Here is a 22,942-nt window from a genome sequence, read left to right on the forward strand (position 1 = left end):
ATACAAGGAAGGAAATTTGATCGAATTTTATAAATTTCTGAACTCTGAGCAATTTCCAAATTTAAAGAAATTTTCTTGTAAATTTATCTCCATTTTTGGGACGACATATCTGTGTGAACAAACTTATTTCCAGATGAAGTACATCCAGTCGAAATGCAGGGCAAATTTATCTGATGAACATTTAAAGTCGCTACTTGTGATAGCGTTTCAAAATTTGAACCTCAATTTAATCAGATTTTAAGAATGTAAAAAGAGTTCCATCATTCATATTAATTGTTAATTATAATTTGTGATTAAAATATGAGCATTTGCCGCTGCTGTCTGTTGTGATTAATATATGATAATTTATTCTAACGTACTTTGTATTTAGTTTATGAAATTCTGTGCTTTCAATAAAACTCATATACCTAGAGTTATTAATTTCTCATTTTATCTGGCCCGTTGAAAGTGCTGAATTACCTAATGTGGCCCGCGGTTCGAAAAGTTTGGAGACCCTTGGTATAGAAGATCACTTACTGTGCAGTGCAAGAATCAGTTAGCTTAAATGAAACAGCTTCCATTAACCGAAGAAGCCCCGACGTACCCTAATTTAATACAAGATGGATCCCACGGAATAAGTGTACTTGCGCTTTTTGTGATTTACTGACGCCCGTACAAGGCCGCGCCATAGCTCAGGCGGTTAGTCGCTGGCTTCCCACTGCGGCGGCCTGGGTTCGATCCTGGGTCTGGTCAAGTGGGATTTGTAGTGGACAAAGTGGCGCTAGGGCAGGTTTTCTCCGAATCCTTCGGTTTCCCCTGCCAATCTTAATTCCACCAATTGCTCCACAATCACCCTCACCTATCATCTGGGGCTGGTACAACAGGCCAGAAGTGGCCCACCTCACTAGCAATAAAAGAAAACTAATAATACTGACGCCAGTGATTGCATGACCACACTTATCACGTCCTATATAGGTATGGCAAGAAAACGGACTAACCTGTTTACTTACTCCACTCGAAAAGCTAGAAGCATTGCCAGCACAGTGCTCTCTGCTCCCAGTGTTACAAAAGTACTGTAATGATATCAATGTTCATACTCCTGTCTCTGTCCTCGTGTTATGAAATTTCTGCGATCGTCGTTACTTTGCTGTCTCTGTAGTGACATTGGCTTCACTGCGGTCATTACTCAAGTGAGAAGACGGATAGCAGCGTTAACGCAAAAGGCACGAACTACTCCGTTGAGTGTTCATATTTCTGAAGATTGGTCAAACGTTTCCTGTTTCGGGCTCGATAAATTAGCACTAGTGTACAAACTGTCAAAGATGTTGTGGGTGGGGGAGGAAGGGCAAAGGTTCCGGTACTATCGCCTGTTTCACATTTACCTCCATCAGCTTAAAGTTAATATGAAATCAGCATACTATTTCGGTCACGTTACCATTAATGTACGAGCACATACTGCGCGAGTTTTTTTAAAGCGGAAGTTACACCAATTCATTTTCCCAACTAATTGTTTGCTGTATCAAGTTATGCACCATAAATCAAAATAAAACGGGGTAAATTTTATCGACTCTTAAACAAATATGGCAGTTAACAAATGTTCACAAATAATCAACAAGATCTCACCAGAAATACAGGTGACTTGCGCCTACCTAGCCTCCTATCCAATGGGTACTAGGGATAAAGCGTCCGGAGCGTGAAGATGACCATTACCTCCATCTAGTGCCGAGATTACTACGTGAAGCTTTGCCTCCACTCGGCCACGTCTCATCATGGCATGGTGCTAAGTACCGGGACAACCTTGAAAAAGAAAAATACCTTACTATTAGCACGTATATATATATATAACCGAACTGAAACGTTCCTTGCGTGATAATAAAATGCCTCCGCCTTTCTATCGATAATCTCACACACGAAAACTTATTAATATTTACAAACTTCGAGATATTAAGAAGTTAATGGTAAAGTAGCTGTGTCCAGGGTTTCCTTGACATTCTCCCATTTCTAAAGTTAGACACTAAGCCGTAAACATATTACCATATTTCCCCTTGCAGCAATACTAATATTGACTAATTTAAGCATAGGCCGCGCCATAGTTCAAGCGGTTAGTCGCTGGCTTCCCACCGCGGCGGCCCGGGTTCGATCCCGGGTCTGGTCAAGTGGGATTTGTGGTGGACAAAGTGGCGCTGGGGCAGGTGTTCTCCGAGTACTTCGGTTTCCCTTGCCAATCTTCATTCCACCAATTGCTCCACAATCACCCTCACCTATCATCTGGGTACAATAGGCCAGAAGTGGCCGCAGTACAAGGGACTTAGTCCCACCCCACTAGCAATAAAATAAAAATTTAAACATAAATATGGATTATGCAGTACATGTAAATTTTACTGTTCATCACTCTGTTTGCAGACCAGAGAGGGAGATGAATTCACATTTTCTCAGCGGAAGAATGTTAAATTTCCAGGATGGATTTATATGGGTAGCCAGTATATTAAACAAAGAGATTAATTATTTATTATATCACGGATATGTTCATGTCTTCATTAAGTAAATGTAATTTGTTTGATATGAATAAAACTGTAATAAAGAGATAAACTGCTGGCAGATCGTTATCAGAGAAAGTACTTCTTTTTGTGCCAGTACTGATGGCTATGACCAACATCTTTCTTGGATAGCATTAAGCACAGAATACCCTTTACCTATTCGATTTTCAGATGTCGCCTCCTTTCAGGATCCGCCCCAATTAAATTATGTCCTATCTGACGAACTCCCCCACATGAAATTCTCCAAATCGGTTTAAATTCGGGAATTCAAACTAGTGAAATATGAAGATCATTCAATTTTCCTCGACAGAAAATTCAATTTGATGCACTGAGGAACACAATGGAAAATCCGAGCTAGGGAATACTCTATGAATACCTAAGAATATTAAAGAACACATTATTCTATTGGGCGAATTGTGTCGCTGATATGTCTACTGCTTTAGGGGAAGCACTCTGATCCCCGTATGACAATACTACGAACTTAAACAGATAATTCTGAATGGTTACTTCCTCGTAATTCTGTGGAGCAGCCTTAAGGCGCGTCCACATTACTCGTGCTCGTGTGACTTGCTATGTTCGCGAGTAATGTGGACGATATGACAAGTCATGAGACAAGAAAATTTTAAATTTTTAATTTAAAAACTATAGCCAATAAATTAAAATACGACTACAGCCTATACACACTACGAGTAAATATATGGATCCTCACGCGCCGAAGCCTGGCGAGCAACTGAAGTAATGTGGATGAAGATTTACGAGCACAAGTAAAAGCCAGACGAGTCTCCCGACAAGCACAAGCCTGGTGAGCACGAGCACGAGTAATGTGGACGCGCCTTTAGGAAAATTGAGAAAAGATAGTACCTCAGATTATGGTGCACGAATTATACTTGTACACAAGACGCCTGCAACATACATCCAAGTGTATACACCATTAGACACGAGAAAACTTGTTTTTCGCAATCAGACTACAATAAATCACAGGAAGTTAGATTATTTAAAGTAGGTTTCGGCTAATGTTTCCAAACGTCGCTTTCACTTAGACTGGGCACCTTTATGCTTACTGCTGGTAGACAGAACAAGGATCCCTACTAAGCATCAATTACATGCAGCCCTCACAAGCAAAGTTAGTGACAATTATGCAAATAAGCAGCGAGGCGGGCATAGTTCTGTCCACCAACTCCGCTCCATCATGTATCAAGGATCGTAGCGTTCAATATGATACAGGATATCACAATGATCTCAACGAAACATACAAAATTTTGAGAAAGCACGTTATATAAACCGTCGTCACATATTTTCTTACAACATACCAGAAACTATGAAATTAGAAGCGTCCAGGTAAGAGTATACGATGTAAATTTTGTTGTGGTAGTTTTTTTCCCTTGGTACTACAGCCCCAGTGGGCCTAGGCCTGCCTCCATGAACTTCTCCGTTCACGTTGTGGTAATTTACAACTTATTTATTCATAAAGACACATTATTTACTGATATGCTCTCTGCACAGATCACGATGCGCTGAAAGAGTTCTGACAATGCCCACGCACGGTGAACTAACCACATTTACAATTGTAGTCTTGGGATCACTCATTCATGGGACTGGGCCCTTTTTGAGAAGCCGCCAATTGTGCAGCAACTCAAGAATTTCCCAGTATTTTATGCAACCCGAAGGTTCATTACCGTGTTCACAAGAGCCCTCCACTGGCCCATATCCTGAGCCAGATCAATCTAATCCATCCCATCCTATCCATTTTAACATTGTTCACCCACCTACGCCTTGGTCTTCCCAATGGTCTCTTTCCTTCTGGCTTTCCCACCAATATCCTACATGCATTCCTCTTCTCCCCAATTCGTCCTACATGCCCTGCCCACCTCATCCTCCTTGACTTCATCATTCTAATTATATTTGTGGTCTTAAGATATGGTTCTACATATATTCTTCATAGCAACAGGACCCAAACGACTGGAAGGAATCTGGAACGAAGTGGCCTGTTTCAGGATACTGTTATGGGCTAACATTCATTTCGCGGCACAGCAGAAAACCAAGATATTAGTAACCGCTCCTTACACCAAGATGTTCGGTATTTGCATTTCTGACTTCTGTATTGCTTCGAAAAAAAAAAAAATCTGAACAATCGGTAGGCCTGCACTAAAACCTTCTCGGCCAATCATCCGTGTCAATATTGAGTTAAAAACCATTTTCTGAAACGCTGATTTGTAACTCGACATTGACACGGATCGCCGTCCGAGAAGAGTTTAGTGCATTCATTCGCCGTGAAAGCTTCAAATCGTAAACCGGTATGACAATTAAGTTATGACGTCATGTAGCATGAAATGATGAATCTGGAGAAAGACGTGGCGTATCAACCAAAGCCACGGTCACAGCTCAGATCTCTGCGCCCGAACATGGTGCTTACAGCACTCGTATTATTTTTCTTTATTGCTAGTGGCGTGGGACTAAGTCCCTTGTACTGCGGCCACTTCGAGCCTATTGTACCAGCCCCAGATGATAGGTGAGAGTGATTGTGGAGCAATTGTTGGAATGAAGACTGGCATGGGAAACCGAAGTACTAGGAGAAAACCTACCCCAGCGCCACTTTGTCCACCACAAATCCCACTTGACCACACCCGGGATCGAACCCGGGCCGCCGCGGTGGGAAGCCAGCGACTAACCGCTTGAGCTATGGCGCGGAGCAGTTCTCGTATCTTTAAGTGCAGAGTATCGACAAGTCTGTCAGTAACGATACTACACTGCGTCCGATCATAGGATATCAAATGAACAACCACGAAGTCGATGGAAGCGGTCGTGGCCTAACCGAGATACTAAGCCGGCATTTGCCTGAAGGAATGAGAAAAGTCATGGAAAGTCTTAGTAATAAGACCGACAACGGGAACGACGATTACAAATCAAAACCTGATTCAGGAGGAAATTAAGAGGCGATTTAACTCGGGCAATGCTTGCTACCATTCAGTCCAGAACCTTTTGTCTTCTCGTCTGCTGTCCAAAAACATAAAAATAAGAATATACAAAACTATAATTTTGCCTGTGGTTCTGTATGGGTGTGAAACTTGGTCTCTGACATTAAGGGAGGGACATAGACTGAGGGTGTTTGAGAACAGGGTGTTGAGGAGAATATTTGGACCGAAGAGAGATGAAGTGATAGGAGGTTGGAGAAAACTGCATAATGAGGAGCTTCACAACTTGTATTCTTCTCCAAGTATAATTAGAATGGTCAAGACAAGGAGGATGAGGTGGGCAGGGCATGTAGCACGAATGGAGGAGAAGAGGAATGCATATAGGATATTGGTGGGAAAGCCAGAAGAAAAGAGACCACTGGGAAGACCAAGGCGTAGGTGGGTGGACAATATTAAAATGGATCTTAGAGAGATTGAATGGGATATTTTGGATTGATCTGGCTCAGGATATGGACCAGTGGAGGGCTCTTGTGAACACGGTGATGAACCTTCGGGTTCCATAAAATGCTTGGAAATCCCGACCAAGATTCGAACTGAGAATCTCTCGAATAGAAATCTGAAGCGTTACCGCTAGGCTGTCTTGTGTCTACAAGTCGGTGAACCTTAATAATGTAATTTACCTTATAGTACACTTTCTCTTGAAGAAAACTGCATAATGAGGAGCTACAAATCTTATATTCATCGCCAAGTGTAATTAGAATAATGAAGTCAAGCAATGTGAGATGGGCAGGACATGAAACACGCGTGAGGGAGGACAGGAACGCATAGAGGATTTTCGTGGGAAAGCCAGAAGGAAAAAGACCATTAGGAAGACGTAGATGTAGGTGGGGCAATAATATTAAAACGAATCTCAGAGAGATAGGATTGGGTGGTATGAACTGAATTGATCTGGCTCAGAATACGGATAAGTAGTGGGTTCCTGTGAACACAGTTATGAACCTTCGGATTCCACAAAATATTGGGAAATTTTTGAGTAGCTTAGCAACTGGAGGCTTCTCAAGAAGGGCTCGGCTCCATGGAGTTTGTTGAATTAATAGAATTTGATTTAATGGATCCTGTGCGCAGTAAATTGTTATAAGTTGTGTATTAATGAGTGATGCAATGCCTAATAATTAGTTACGAACCAGTCAATCATTCAATCAATCAGTTAATCAACAAAATAGTAATATTTATAATTTAAATCTCTTTCACGGTTCTGACCATTTATGAAAATGGTTGCCTCTCATATATACATATAGATTTTTCTAGTAAAATTTCCATTTAGAAGCTGGGCCCAAGTCAAGGTGAAATACAACTGCAAAGACGATTTGAAGAAAAATCTCCCTCAGTTATGGTAATGCATCTTATCTCTGGGAGTTATCTGGTATGTTTCATACAATTGCGTAAGTTGAGGCACCAAGATATGCCACGATGTCAGTTTGAAACAATCTGATTAATCAGATCTATATTTTTCCATAACGTAATCAGCGGTGGAGATACAGTAATCTGATTGGTGATTCTCTTCTGCCACACTCCATCAAGGATGAAAACGTTCGGGCTAACCTTTCCAGCAAACTGCTACGAAACATATCGTGTCATAGCTCCGGAGGTTATACAAGTGGTGGGGCCTTTTGGTCCTTGCACCGCGACCACAGTGATCTCGGTTATTCGCCGGCTTCCCACCACGACGGCCCGGGTTCGACTCAGGATCAGGTCATGTTGGATTTGTGGTGGAGAAAGTGACATTGGGGGCAGGTTTTCTCCGACTACTGCGGTTTGCCCTGCCAATTCGTATTCCACCGATTTCTCCACAATCACTATCGTAATCTGGGGCTGGTACAATAGACCAAACTGTGGCTGCAGTGCCAAGTGGACCCAGTCTCACCCCATGAGAAATAAAAACTACTACGAAGCACACCACTACCGTCTATAAGGCGTTGTGACATATGTACGAAAACCATCGATAGCGCATGCTCCAACATGCTTACGTTATGTTCCGCTGCGCATGCGTTAACACTACCTATTTCCCCTTGCACAATTCTTTCCTTGCCTGAGGCTCGCTCTAGTTCAGCGAAGACCACTATCCCACGAACACACGAAGGACTGGACCGACTGGACGGTGAAGGTGCATCTACAATTCATCTTGGGCCATGCATTTCAAAATGCTGTCGGTATTTCTTGTCCTTCCTCTACAGCTAACAAAACGGCAACGTCCGTGAGTTAGTCTGTATTGGCTCCAAATTGTTATTCTCAAGCATCATGGGCGCTGTATGTGGCCGTTAGGTTTCCTGGTTTACAACAAAATAATTGTTATTCGTAAATTTTGTCAACTTTTCGTTTATTTGTATTTGTGATTAATAAATTAGATTGCTTGGAAACGCTTTCATCCTTGATTTGATGCCAGGCATTTCGATTGTTATGTCACGGTTCACGCTTAAGTCTAGTAAGACAGAAAGCACAGGGTCGCAGGAGACCGAGGAGTCTGCCAATTTTGTCAACTTTTCGTTTATTTGTATTTGTGATTAATAAATTAGATTGCTTGGAAACGCTTTCATCCTTGATTTGATGCCAGGCATTTCGATTGTTATGTCACGGTTCACGCTTAAGTCTAGTAAGACAGAAAGCACAGGGTCGCAGGAGACCGAGGAGTCTGCCAATTTTGTCAACTTTTCGTTTATTTGTATTTGTGATTAATAAATTAGATTGCTTGGAAACGCTTTCATCCTTGATTTGATGCCAGGCATTTCGATTGTTATGTCACGGTTCACGCTTAAGTCTAGGAAGACGGAAAGCACAGGGCCACAGGAGACCGAGGAGTCTGCAAAAAAACCAGAATCTGATCCGGCACATCTTGATTATTGGTACAGAACCTTTCATGCATAAAGAGACAAGTTCACGGAAATAGTTCAAACATTTACAACACAAGTCTGGAACCATAAGAAAGTAAAGTAAAGGTATCTCAGTAACAGGCCGTGGAGGCCCACAGAGTTGCGAGTCGTCGAGGATCCCACATTTTCTAAGCAATCGGCTCACAGATGGCGATGAGGTTGTCAGCCTTATGCGCCGGCCGCCCTTTACCCCAAAAAATATTCCTGGTACTCATTTCTGTTAGAGACTGAGTCGACCCTAGGGCCATACTGCGGTTGGAAGGATAAGGTCAATTGAAAAATATGATGACCCCATCGGGAACAGAACCTGCAACCCCGCGGCTTGTAGCCATAATGCCTCAACCAACTACGCTACCGAGTAACCCTACATGGAACCATAATTACATTAAACTATCAGTACATAACGACAGACTATGAGTCACATATATTCGCTTCAAATGAACTTTTATTGATATTTCAGTTCCGAAACTGAACAAATGTATGTAATACTGACAAGAGGGTTCCATGACAGAGACCAGCATAACACTGCAAGTGAACAAGGCACAGGGTACTTTTATTTTACAGTGTTTAAGCACTTAACAAGCCGGTCACGGTAGCCGAGCGGTCTAAGGCATGTACTGTCTTCGCTCGCTTGGAAGCCGCGATCGTGTGTTCGAATCCCACACAAGGCATGTATGTTTAGTTTGTGTGTGTGTTTTCCTGTGTTTGTGTACAGGTAGAGGCCTTGCGACGAGCTGATCACCCGCCCAAGGAGTCCTACCGAATGTGTAAGATCTAGAAAAACCGAAGTGGGCCTAGGCCCACTGGGGCTGTAGAGCCAAGGAAACAAAGGAAAAAAAAGCACTTAACAATTGTCCCGGTAAACATGGGTTCATATAAGGGGGGGGGGGAAGCTCACTACGACAAAAATAAACCCCTAGCAAGAAACAAACTGATAACGTAGTTAAATGACAAGCAAAAGGCTTGTCGATACTCTGCGCTTGAAGATAAATGCATGGTGATAGATGCGGATACATCATTACTTTAAACCGTTAATGCATTAACGGCGTTTCGTTATTTCAAATCCACATTTGATTCCGTCATTGTGTGCCGTCGTTCAACATGTTCCGCCGTGTTTCTCTTTCTTATTATCTCCATGGCAACGAAAATCTATTTTCCCATAATTCAAAACTATAACCAAGCTGTGTTTGTGTGTTAATTAATACAAGACTCTTGAAGGATTTCACCCATGCAAACTTATTTCTGGCATGCACTGTCTTCGCTCGCTCGGAAGCCGGGATCGTGGATTCGAATCCCACTCAGGGCATGAATGTTTGTTTGCGATTTTCTGTGTTTGTGTACACGTAGAGACCTTATCACCCGCCCAAGGAGTCCTACCGAATGTGTAAGATCTAGAAAAACCGAAGTGAACGGAGAAGTTCATAGAGGTAGGCCTAGGCCCACTGGGGCTGTAGTGCCAAGGGAAATTTCGGATGATTTGATTTATTGCACTTCAGTTACACACACACACACACACACTCTCTCTTAATTACAATTAATACGGAGCTATCGCTGATTTACACAATTTCCAGTTCACTGTTGCACACGCACTAGGATTCTCAGTTTCTATTAGTCGTATCCTGGCAACGGATCTCAAACACAGAAACTAGAACTTCAAATCACTATGAAGTCTTCTTGCCATTTCTTGTTCAATCACCCTGGAACTCAACTAAAACTCTTCTGGACTCTCTACAATACACTGCACTGCATTCTGCACTAATCTAAGTTACATATGGTCTTCGTTACATAGGCTCCGCACGGACGATATAGAAAACACCGTTTTATTTTCTTAAAGGTGTATATTTACAGCTTCGTTGCCTAGCAACAGACGTCCTATTGTTCCGTGCGTTTGCTTGGCGCAGATCGCATAGAAAAGAATTTCTTCTATATTATTATCACGTTCTTAAGTAGAGTGTTAACTCATAGAAAAGGCAGTTTTTCTACTGTTGCCTGTATTCATTGCCGTAAGAATGTATACGGATATTCCTCTGTTGTTGCGTAACCTAGCAACGGACTACCAAGAATCTGCCTTCGCAGGAACATGTTTACCAACTCGTTGCCTAGCAATGGGTGTGCATTTAACAGTATTTTTACCCATATGAAGGGGAAGGAACTTTAGTATATGAACTCAGTTTGTCGCACAGACTTCAATTTTTTTTATTTCATTTTAATTCACTGAACTCTGTAATATAGATAAAATCAGTAATTTCTAGCGTAGTTATGTGGGGTTTCAGTAGTCATTTGCCGACGTTCTGCTCACATTACTGTGTCATTTAAATTGGCATGATTTCTCGCCATTGCAACTCTGTTACTTGGATAGAAGACGAGCATCTTTTTAATGTCGCTGGAACTTGACGCGTCAAGTGGCTCGTGAATCCTACAAGTGTAGCTAGTATTAGAGATGCTAAACAAGCATGGGTTGATCTACCAAACCCCGATCAGATGGGAGTTTTCTTTTTAAGTTTAACAGAAAACTTAGATTACGCCAGGAAATTCGCTGCATAATTCGAGATTTGTGTTGCTAATATGATACCTCTCTGACCTGTTAAGTACCTACACACAAAAAAGGCGACTTGTTCACGACAGATTTCCTTTCTAACAGTTATCAAACGTGTTTACCCACAAGTCTTAGGATCGAAAATTGGTCAATTATAATTATAATTATGTTAAACGGATGGGCCTTCCCACAAGGAATTTGCCACTAAAAATGATATTCGCGAAAAATTCGTATGGGTAGCATTACATTTAGTGTCATCATTATTCAAATTTTTGGTGTTTTCTTTTTTTCTTCTGCCAGTTGCCATTGCTTCACTTATGTGAAGTCTTGCTTTTAGAACTGTAAACTTTCTCATGCAATTAATAGGTTCTATAGAGCATTTAGTTCACTAAATATAGTTGAAGTTTCGAAGATTTCATTTCCATGTACACCTTACCACTTTACAGATAAGTGTCCTGTTTAACATTCATTTGTGAATCAAACTTAAAAATGTCTGAGCGTGAGTTCTTTGCGTGATATTGTTACTTGTGTCAACAACTTGTTAAATAAACCCGGTATTCTAATCATTGTATGTCTGATTTATTATAAAAATTAAAGGGTTAAAACGTAAATATGACAGAGTTGCATCATACGCGCATTTAACTTACGCGAATTCAACCATATGCGCCCGCAAAATAAATAAATATATAAATAAATAATAATAATTTAAATAGCGCCGGTGGTTCGTCTAAGACTCGCTCTCCGTCACCCAAACCTGTCCCTCAGTCTCCTGGATCAACACCAAACCCCGACTACCACCAAGTGTACTGTTTTCCTCCTGTATTCTTTCATTTTTATGTCTTTGAATATTTTATATAATTAATAATAAAATTACTGTACATTTTACTTTTATATAACATTTTCTTCTTTACTGGCGCTACAACCCTGTGTGGGTCTTGACCTCTCACATGGTTTGGTAACAGTAATTTTTGCCGGGGTGGGGTCCTTAGCCCCTCACCCAACCTCCAACCTAGAGGACTACGGACTATATTTCGTCTGGCTATTACACTTTCACCTGCCTGGCATGAGTAACCCTACCAGGAGCTTACGCTCCCGCCAGCATATCTCTCGGGATCATTGTGGTTGCGCAACCCTCTCGACGATAAGGCGGCAGTCGTCGAGGACTTTTATATGTACTCTTTATTAGATACGTTATATTCATGCATTTTAGAAGGTATGTACAAAAGCATGTACTTTACGGGCGATTTAATTTAAAAGCGTATTTCTGACTATACGCGACTTTGGGTTGGATTGGCCGTCTTTAGAACGCAACCCCGCATAAAATGCGGAAAAGAGAAAGTGTGAAAGAGCTTCTAATAAGCTGCACTTGGTAATTAATATTCTTGCATCCTGCCCTCGGAGTCGAATTTCTATCAATTGTGTAAGTTCGTCTTTGCTTAATGGTGTTTATTAGAAAAATATTACTTATGTGTATATGTGCACTAGTGCCCGTCAAGAAAGTGCTAAAAAAGCAACAACTTGTCACTTAGAAGTTGTAATAATCTGAATACATGTCGGCTGTTCTCGGTTTCTGCCACTGCCATGTAAAATAAGATTACCTCCATAAAGAAAACAAAATTTTATATACTCATATAATGAAGAAAAGGAAAATAAAAGTTCAAATTAGGAATAACACTTCATAGCACGAGGAACCTAATAATCAACATGTTGGTGGAAATACAGTTTAGAGTCAAGAAAAAACATCAAGGTCTTTAATACAATCTCCACGCATATTAACAGAGTTAAAAGACAGCGCGCTACCTTTTTTCTTTTTTTGAAAAAGAAATAACTTCTATTTTGTAAGATTTGAGGTTAGGCTGCGCCATAGCTCAAGCGGTTAGTCGCTGGCTTCCCACCGCGGCGGCCAGGGTTCGATCCCGGGTCTGGTCAAGTGGGATTTGTGGTGGACAAATTGGCGCTGGGACAGGTTTTCTCCGAGTACTTCGGTTTCCCTTGCCAATCTCCATTCCACCAATTGCTCCACAATCACCCTCACCTATCATCTGGGGCTGGTACAATAGGCCAGAAGTGGCCGCAGTAAAAGGGACTTAGTCCCACCCCACTAGCAATAAAAAAAAGATTTGAGGTTTTCATGGCGGTGACTATGAAGAAAGCCGTCTTCTGGGATGTGGCGCCGTGTTAACCGACATTTCGGGGGAAGGTTAACGTCGGTTAACACAATTTCTACACGGCTCCACATCCCAGAAGACAGCTTTCTTTAACTTTTATTTTGTCAACATTACGAGTCATATGGTTAAGAGCACGCCAGTTGTGTGCAGAGTTCATATTTGACTGCAAGAGAAGGCAGTCATCAATAGAGTTAATACAACGAAATTTTCATATCAGCTATAAGAACAAAATAAGGATGTTTTACTTCAATAAAGATAGTGATGATAATGATGACAGTAATAATAATAATAATAATAATTCCCTCATTACAGTGTTTGACAAGACCTTAAGTTCATAAGAGGAAAACACTAATACTCAAACCACAAACAACACACTTAATAACAGAAAGAATAAACCAAAATACCATACAACCTGGGAGCCGGGATAGCGTAGTTGGTATAGGGACGGGCTACGGACTAGTCGACCGAGGGGTCCGAATTCGAGTCCGGATAGGGTCAAGAATTTTCTCTTCTCCACGTCGTCCAGACTGGCCCTGGGGTTCACCCAGCCTCTTATCCAGTGGGTACGAGGGACTCGTTCCCTGGGCGTAAAGCGGCAGGGGCACGAAGATGACCACTCACCTCCAGCTAGTGCCGAGGTCAAGAAAATGTGTATCTATATATGTCCACTCCCCTCATACGCCTTCAAGGTTAAACACAGGGACAATTTTACATTTTTACCATACAACCTAAAAACCTAACCGAATACATGTATGTCAAGGTAAGCATTCTCGTTTTCATTAAATAGCCCCCAAACCTACGTAATTTCCAACAACAGAATATTAAGGTGAAGAACCAAATCTTGGTGCACTGCTTATACTAAAAGTGCAATATCCTCTAATTTGTCCTGTAGGCAAATGGATCTCAAGTATCCAAATACTGTTCTTCTAGAATATAATTCAATTCAGTTCTTTATTATTTATGTGCTGAGCCAACAGCCGCAAGGTCAATTACAGACACAGCACAGTGTAGATGAAAGTCAGAGACTAATTAAAGGTAAACATTGGAGGAAAAACACATTTATGTATATAAGGAAACAAACAAATATAACACTAAAATAATAATAAATATAAATTGCTCGAGGAACGAGTTCACCGACTTGGCTTTGTCTCTACTGCCAAACGACACTTACAGCCAACTTTACTGAACAGGGTTCTGTTTAAAATGCTTTAAATGGACACTTACTTACCTACTCATGGAGCTGAGCCCTTCTTGAGGAGAAGCCAAATCTGCAGCTACTCAAGAATTTCCCAGCATTTTATGGAAGCCGGAGGTTTATTACCGTGTTCACAAGAGCCCTACGCTGGTCTCTATCTATCAATCTAATCAATATCATCCCATCCTATCTCTCTCAGATCCATTTTAATATTGTCCACCCACCTATGTCTTGGTCTTCTCAGTGGTCGCCTTCTTTCTGGTTTTCCCACCAATATCCTATATGTCAACTTGCAAAGCGAATGACTTACCAAGGAAGCTCTGGATGGGCTTGGAGACTTCAAATTAGGAGGGCAAATTATTCAAACTCTGAAATATGCAGATGACCTTGTGTTAATGGCTAAGGAAGAAACTGTGCTACAGGGNGACAATTAGGGCAGTAGATCAGAAACACCTGGAAAGCTTCGAAATGTGGTGTTGGAGAAGGATGGAGAAGATCAGTTGGACTGATTATGTGAGAAATGAAGAAGTGTTAATTAGAGTCAGTGAGCAGAGGAATATCCTACACGAAATAAGAAAACGGAAGGCTAATTTGATTGGTCATATCTTAAGCAGTAACTGCCTTCTAAAAGAAGTTATTGAAAGAAAGATAGAGGGGCGGATAGAAGTGACCAGAAGGCGAGGAAGAAGACGTAAGAAGATGCTGGATGACCTTGGGGACAGAAGAGGATACTGTCATTTGAAGGAGAAAGCTCTAGATCGCTTTAGGTGGAAGAATTGTTTTGGAAGAGACTGTGGACCTGTCATCTGACAGATTACTGATGAATGGATGAATCCTATATGTATTCCTCTTCTCCCCCATCCGTACTACATGCCCTGCCCACCTCATCCTCCTTGACTTGATCATTCTAATTATACTTGGAGAAGAGTACAAGTTATGAAGCTCCTCATTATGCAGTTTTCTCCAACCTCCTGTCACTTCTTTAAATGGACACTGACACATAAAAGTCGTAAAGCTAACTGCAATGGCAAATATTTGGATCGCTCCTACGATGTCTCATATGAAAGATGGTTTCACAGGATGCAAGGTCAAGAAAATAACAACTGTTCAGACTGCAGAGGAAGACTCGACAGTCTGACCCCATGCGCCAGTCGTCTACGCATCTATACTACCATCATCCATAACCTAGCAGCAATACGCATGCAGACGACTTATTTCAACGTGGGGCTGGTGAGCATCTAGTCATGATACTGTAGGGTGTACAGTCGTGACTAGGCAACGACCGCGGATCAGCAAATATACCAGAGCCGCTACTGGGTAACGCCTTCACTAACAAAACGTCCCCACGGAAACGATTCCAGCAAAATAGTAACTTTGACTTTGAGTTGGGTGGGAGCTGCCATTCAAACAGGGCTTTAGCAGCGAAGTTCAAGAATCTCCACTGTTAGAAGCCGTTACCAGGAAATTACTAGTGGAAACTGTAACAGACAGAGAAAACCAGCCTGTGTGCTCTAGTGATTTGTAAGTTATCGAGATCAGCGATGGTGCTATAATTAAGTGTAATTACGAGCTAAGTGGTCAATAAATATAATTACCAATCCAAAACCCCGTCGAGTTACTCGTACATGTGACAATACATACCATAAGATATGCACAGATAAATGACTATACATTGCTGGCCACTGTGACTCGGCCCAATATACCGTATGAGCAATAAAATCAGTATCAGTGAATTATGATGAGGGGCTTCATACTTGTGATCTTCACCAACTATCATCATGGTGCTCGAATCAAAGAGGGCGAGACGGGCGGGACAAGCGGTACGCATGTTAAAGATGAGAAAAAACTCCGTGGCCTGTAGTCCGCAAGATAACTACACTGACCGAGCGACCGCCGCTTGTCGGCGAAGTTAATGCCAACTTTTATGGATAGAGGGTGTCGCGTGATCAGCGCAACGGATCCCCACGGCCGTTAATCTCGGTTTTCTAGACCGGAGCCGCTACTTTCCCATTCAAGTAGCTCCTCAATTATCCTAACGAGGCTGAGTGGACCCCGTTCCAGACCCATTACTTCTCAGAAAATGTGTTAGCGCCGGGAATCGAAACCGGAACCTATGGATATGTAGCCATGAACTCTGACCACTAGACCACAGAGGCGGTCAATATAATTTCAAAGCTATTAACGATTCGCAACTGATTTTTAACTGGGATCTGACTGGTTATTACAAAATTAAACCCTAACAAATTCGAGGCCCGTCGTGTATTCGGGGTTTATAAGCGTCGTATATTTAAGTTGTTCCAACGTTTGGGAGTAAAATGCAGCTGCCATCTTCAGGGTGAATGATGCGGAAGGAGGATGCATGCCTTTATACAGATCACATAATGGAAATAAAGATGTGCTGGGAGAGGTGGAGAATGACGAACTTACACATTACAGCTGAGAGACCTCTAGTTCGAGACACATTGCAGGAATTCTACAAGAAGAGGAACTGTCATTTGTGTCATCAATCGCATGGGAATATCGAACACGAAAATGAAGCAGTGTAAACGATATTCACTAAACTAACACATCTGATAGTATACTAGATTGAGAAAGGACAGAAATTCATTTTGCAGTTACGTGCATCTGGTCAGAATATAGCGAAAATGATCAAATAATTCGTGTCGAGGACGTGGTTATTCACGAAGTTAATGCAAAAGGACAACACATATCGCATTTATTCAATGACACAAACGAAGGAAAGACGTGTAACCCCTCATAATGCCTTACGTAAGATACGAGAAACAAAGTAAACGAATTGATGCATAAAATGCTTTCCTAAGGCCGCGCCGGAAGATAATTATATTATCAGCCATGCGACAGCACCTCATATCATTAGAATCTTAGAGAATATTTCCCACATCAATGACAGTCGCTAGGAGGTCGTTAGGTAAGCCAGCGACAGCATATAATGACAGCTTCAGTATGATAGTTTTTGTATAAATGCCGTCTCATTATTATATGCCATAGGTTATACGGTGGTTTCTGAATATTAAAGTAAGTAAACCAATTTATACTATTATAATTCAGAATCCTGTTGCGTTATGGCATCATTTTCATATCATAAGTTACAGTCTACAATGCAACAACAACCTTAAATAAAAGACACTAAAAATATATTTAATACATTAAAAGTGCGTGTTAAATACTTGAAAATATCATTAAATGTCATTAAGACATTAAAAATATATTTAATACACTAAAAGTGGTTGTTAAATACTTGAAAATATCAATAAATGTCATTAAGACACTAAAAGTGTAAATGAATATATAAGTTTAATGACATTTGAAAGTATATGACATAAACACCGTCCCAAGTGCAACAATTTATTGTAGTTCTTTTGTCTTGCCCTCTTCTACACTACATGTTTCGGCCGCAAACCTGTCAGTAACGACGAAAAGAACAATTGGGAAGACTCGTGGTTTTAAATTTTAAACTAAGTGCAGTGTAGTAGCTATGTAAGTGTATACACCTGATGATGGTCGTTTGCGGCCGAAACATGTAGTGTAGAAGAGGGCAAGACAAAAGAACTACAATAAATTGTTGCACTTGGGACGGTGTTTATGTCATATATCGTATAGAGTGCAACAGGATGCTTAAATATAATACTGTAAACATTTGAAAGTATTTAACAAGCACTTCTAGTGTACTAAATATACTTCTGTGTCTTAATGACATTTTAAAGTATTTAACAAGCATTTTTAGCGTATTAAATATATTTTCAGTGTCTCTTATTTAAGGTTATTGTTGCATTATAGAAGGTATACTTAAACAAAAAACTCCGTGGTTTTAGTCCGCAAGCGAACTACACCGACTGAGCGACCGCCGCTTGTCGGCAAAGTTAGTGTCAACTTTTGGCGGATAGAGGGTATGGCGTGGTCAGCTCAACGAATCCCCCCGCTGTTAATTTCGGTTTTCTAGACCGGAGCCGCCATTTCCTTGAAATAGCTCCTCAATCATCCTCATGAGGCTGAGTGGACCTCGTTCCAGATCCACTTCTCAGAAAATCTGGTAGCGCCGGGAATCGAACCCGGACCTCTGGATCTGTAGCCAGGAACTCTGACCACTAGACCACAGAGGCGGTCATAGAAGGTATACTTACGATATAAAAATTTATACTAATATGAACCTCGAGGATCTTACACCCCCTGATTATCATCTCTGGGGAGTACTGAAAGGCGCAGTTTACAAACACACATTCTTCTTGGAGTGAGGAATCAACCACAAGTTTCATCAGGAACATCCCTCCGACTGAACAGTCGCATCTGCGCAAACAAGAACCTGCTTGTCTACAAGCATGTGGGGGTCATTTCCAACATTTGCTGTAACTTTAGTACGAAAAATGTATTAATGTACAGAGACACTCTGTATATAATCATCGTCTATGGTATGCGCACAGTAACTTCTGGCTCACCCTATATTTCCAGAGTTTGACGGCTTGCATATATAAGAAGAAAAGAGCCGAAATAGCTCCATGAATAACCTTTTCATTTTTACTTTCTTACATCAGGAGTTCGAAAGTCCCTACGTGATCTTTATCACATAAAAAGAAGCATGAAGCTTCCGAATATTTCGGGTGTGCTTTTTATTTCACTTGCAAAGTGGTGGATTCAACGCTGCAGCTCCTCTCTCGTATCGATTGCAGCGGAAGAGACCTTGGTTTTCCAGTATTCCCACAGAAAAATATCAAGGGGATTCAAGTCAGGTGAGCATGTAGCAGACCAGGTAACTGGAGCTTCACGTCCCCGACCAATTCAGCGTCTAGGCTAATTCTAGGACTGCCACTGACGCATTTCACGATCGCAATGTCGTGAAGCACCTTCGTGTTGACACCAGATGTGAAGGCGATTACTGCAGAACTAAAAACTAAAAAAAGTAAACTCCGTGGCCTGTTGCAAACTATACCGACCGAGCGACCGCCGCTTGTCGGCGAAGTTAATGCCAACTTTTACGGATAGATGGTGTCGTGTGATCAGCGCAACGGATCCCCACGGCCGCTAATTTCGGTTTTATAGACCGGAACCGCTACTTTTTCTATTCAAGTAGCTCCTCAATTATCCTCACGAGGCTGAGAGGACCCCGTTCCAGACCCACTACTTCTCAGAAAATCTGGTAGCGCCAGAAATCGAACCAGGACCTCTGCATATGTAGCTAGGAACTCTAACCACTAGACTACAGAGGCGGTCCAAAATACATCTATGGCTATCAAAAAATAAAGTGGACTGCGAATTGGTCCCGGACATGAAGCCAATGTCCTAACCTACACACTAACGTGACTTAAACCTTTACGGTTTTCTTCTGCGAGGATGAATGAATGTATGAGGGGTAGGCCTCCTCGGCCCTTGCACCGCGACCTACAGTGGTCTATTGTGCTTTTCTGCGAGGATACTGGAAAACCAAGATGTATGCCGCTACAGCTATACTAGAGGGGAACTGCGGCGTCTAATTCTACATTTTACAAGTTAAATAAAGAAGACATCCGGGATCTTCTAAACCTTACGAGCATCATTTTAACGTAGAATTGAGTTATGTGTTCCTGGATATCGAGGCCTTTTCGAAAATCGCTTTTAAGACAATAAAAATAAAAAAAATAATTAGTGTTGCTCTTTTGTTTTATTCATATACGCAAGCCGTTAACTCAGGAAGTAGTTAAGATGTGACCATGGAAGCTGGAACTAAAATAACAGGCCTTCAATGTGCGCATTCATATAAACGTCTGCATTTGCCCTGATGTCCAAGAAATCGTCCTGTAAAACACAGCACGTAATAATCAGACAACCTGTATAAAAATGTATGTTCCGATTTCAAGTTGACAGCACCGAAACTACGATATGCGCTTCTAGACAATCATCGCTTAGATCACTGGCTGCGCGACAACGAATATGCAAAATTATACTAGAATACGGTATACAGCAAGTGAACTTAACTTCGGATAAGGCACTCTCTCTCAAAACAAAAAGAAATTTGTGCGGCCTATTTGTTTCACACACAATAAATACTTAACTGCATGCTGATAGTTAACAGAAACGAAATTTCACGAGAAGTTTTTACAGCTTTATAGCGGCATTAAACGTGTAGAAAATCTATCCTAAAGTGGATCTACACTTCCACTCCCCCATACGTCTTCATGGCGTAATGCGTAATCAGTTAAGCATAGGGACAACTTTTACTGTAGCCATAAAATGTTAAGAAAGTTTCTCTAGTACAGGATCTACATAACTCACAGCCAAGTTACTAGATTACACTAAAACTAAACTCCGTAGCTTAAGCCCGGAAGCGAACTATACCGATCGAGCGATCGCCGCTTGTCGGCGAAGTTAGTGCCAACTTTAGAGGATAGAGGGTGTCGAGTGGTCAGCGCAACGGTTCCCCACGGCCGTTAATTTCGTTTCCTAGACCGGAGCCGCTATTTCCTTGAAATAGCTCCTCAATTATCCTCACGAGGCTGAGTGGACCCCGTTCCAGACCCAATACTTCTGAGAAAAAAGTGGTAGCGACGGGAAACTAACCCAGGACCTCTAGATCTGTAGCCAGGAACTCTGATCACTAGAACACAGAGGGGGTCTTACTAGATTACACTGAAATGTATTAATTCCTAACAAACAAACAACCACACCACTCTTAACCAAGTTTTCTTCTGCGCAACAAAACATATACATAAATTGCAGCAATAGTTGCACCAAATTCAAATTTCCATTCTTCCAGTTCCCCCTCGGCAAAATGCATGGCCGTTTCTACACATATTGTGAGGCCAGCAAACACTGCAGTCCCAATCACTTATTCTGTCGTGACAAATTATGGGCCACGACCCTCAACACGGAATGACCCATGAACTCATCAACATTAATATTTATATGTCCTACAAGTGGGTTCTATTAGAGGGATGTGTTATATGTGCCCACCTAAATATCAGTGCAAGCACAGAATCTGATGCCATGTACAGTAGAAGACCGGCCGAGCTAAAACCTCCAGTTTACGGCACCTGACAAACTTTCACAGTGAATCATATCTCAAGGCCTCATAACAAGCAACGATTAATTGACTCTTGAAGGATAATGGTAGTAAAGTCAGGGAATAAGACAACTATTTAAAGAGGACAATCTAACATCAAAAATATTTTAAGTCAGTAGGTAGTGGGTGGGTGGTATGTTTCTCACAACGCTTTCCGTATCTAGACTACATCGCGTCGAACGGTGGGATGACTGATGAACAATGAATTGAAAAGAATTTGTAAGGAATTGGCCATGGAGTAATCGATGTACTATCCCGATATTGGATTGGAGGGACTGAGGAAAATCGCCAAGAACCTCAGTCAGTATAGTCAGTGTCCCGGAATTAAAAATCGAGTAACTCTTAAACATAAGTTTAGAATGTTACCGCTAGACAGAACAGAACAAAACAAAACAAACTCCGTGGCCTGTAGTCCGCAAGCGAACTATACCGGCCCAGCGACCGCCGCTTCCCGGCGAAGATAGTGCCAACTTTTGCGATAGAGGGTGTCGCGTGGTCAGCGCAACGGATCCCCACGGCCGTTAATTTTGGTTTTCTAGACCGGAACCGCTATTTCCTTGAAATAGCTCAATTATCCTCACGAGGCTGAGTAGACCCCGTTCCAGACCCACTACTTCTCAGAAAATCTGGTAGAGCCGCGAATGGAACCCGGGACCTCTGGATCTGTGGCTAGGAACCCTGACCACTAGACCACAGAGGCGGTCACCATTATTCTACAATGCTTACACAATTATGCGAATTTCAATACGTATAATAACTGCATTATTTATATTCTAAGTCAAAAATATTAATGTGGCCCAACCGTGTGGAGGCGGTGTCGAATACCTGCACCGTTAGCCTGCGAGTCGTAGGAGGCGACGAAAAGGGAAGTCTTAAATCCGAGACAGTAAAATATGGTCACGAGTCCCAAGGGACTCGGACCCGAGAGACTGCGCTGGCAAGGACCAGCAGCATATACAAAAGACAGACCCGTCCTCTCGTCAGAGTGGGCGCCTCACAGAAACAAAACCGTAACTGTCAAACAGTAATAAATATCTGGTCATGAGCTCCAGATGACGCTCGAAACCAAGACTTACTGACTGACTGACCGTCAGTCGGAACGTGACTTTGACTTTGAATGCGGATTTGAATAGTGCAAGTGCTTCACAAAAAAAAAAAAAAACACAAGAATTTTTACTCAGTGGACGCTCTGAATTAAAAAAAAAACGCTCGGACTACTCAGTTATCCACTCACGTAGCACAAAAATTAAAGGCGACATTGATCTTGACCGAAGTTCCTTCATCGTTTCCTCAGTTTCTCCAGGGGAACGCCCAGACAGTACCTTAAAAGAAGCGAACACTGCCGCCTAACACTCTTCACCTCAGTGACAGTGTGCAGGTGAAAAGCGTAGACAGAAAGGTAAGGTAAAGCTATCCCTGTAACAGACCATGGAGGCCCATAGGGTTCTTAGACGTTGAGGGTTCCACATTATCTAGACCAGGGGTCTCCAAATTTTTCGAACCGCAGGCCACATTAGGTAATTAAGCACTTTCAACGGGCCGGATAAAATGAGAAATTAATAACTCTAGGTATATGAGTTTTATTGAAAGCACAGAATTTCACAAACTAAATACAAAGTACGTGAGAATAAATTATC

The 22,942-nt window shown here is 41.7% G+C and overlaps 1 protein-coding gene across 7 annotated transcripts in view; it reads right to left on the reverse strand.

Moving 5' to 3' along the window:
• Window positions 1–22,942, reverse strand: part of LOC111870505 (zinc transporter ZIP14) — a 78,022-nt gene that overhangs the window by 43,979 nt on the left and 11,101 nt on the right. The window contains exons 1-2 of one of the 7 annotated variants that reach the window (XM_023862848.2): window positions 3,378–3,576; window positions 1,690–1,776 (exon numbers count right to left, since the gene is read on the reverse strand). The exons of 1 other annotated variant lie outside the window; for it this stretch is intronic. In XM_023862848.2, the coding sequence (XP_023718616.1) occupies window positions 1,690–1,695 (6 nt within the window). In that variant the 5' untranslated portion in view covers window positions 1,696–1,776; window positions 3,378–3,576. Of the gene's footprint in view, window positions 1–977; window positions 1,153–1,602; window positions 1,609–1,628; window positions 1,777–3,377; window positions 3,577–22,942 lie in introns of those variants that run through there. 5 more of the 7 variants (XR_004513677.1, XM_023862849.2, XM_033753868.1 and 2 more) reach the window with 5 other exon arrangements.

Source organism: Cryptotermes secundus, unplaced genomic scaffold (genome assembly GCF_002891405.2).
Source record: "Cryptotermes secundus unplaced genomic scaffold, Csec_1.0 scaffold51, whole genome shotgun sequence".
Classification (NCBI taxonomy): domain Eukaryota; kingdom Metazoa; phylum Arthropoda; class Insecta; order Blattodea; family Kalotermitidae; genus Cryptotermes; species Cryptotermes secundus.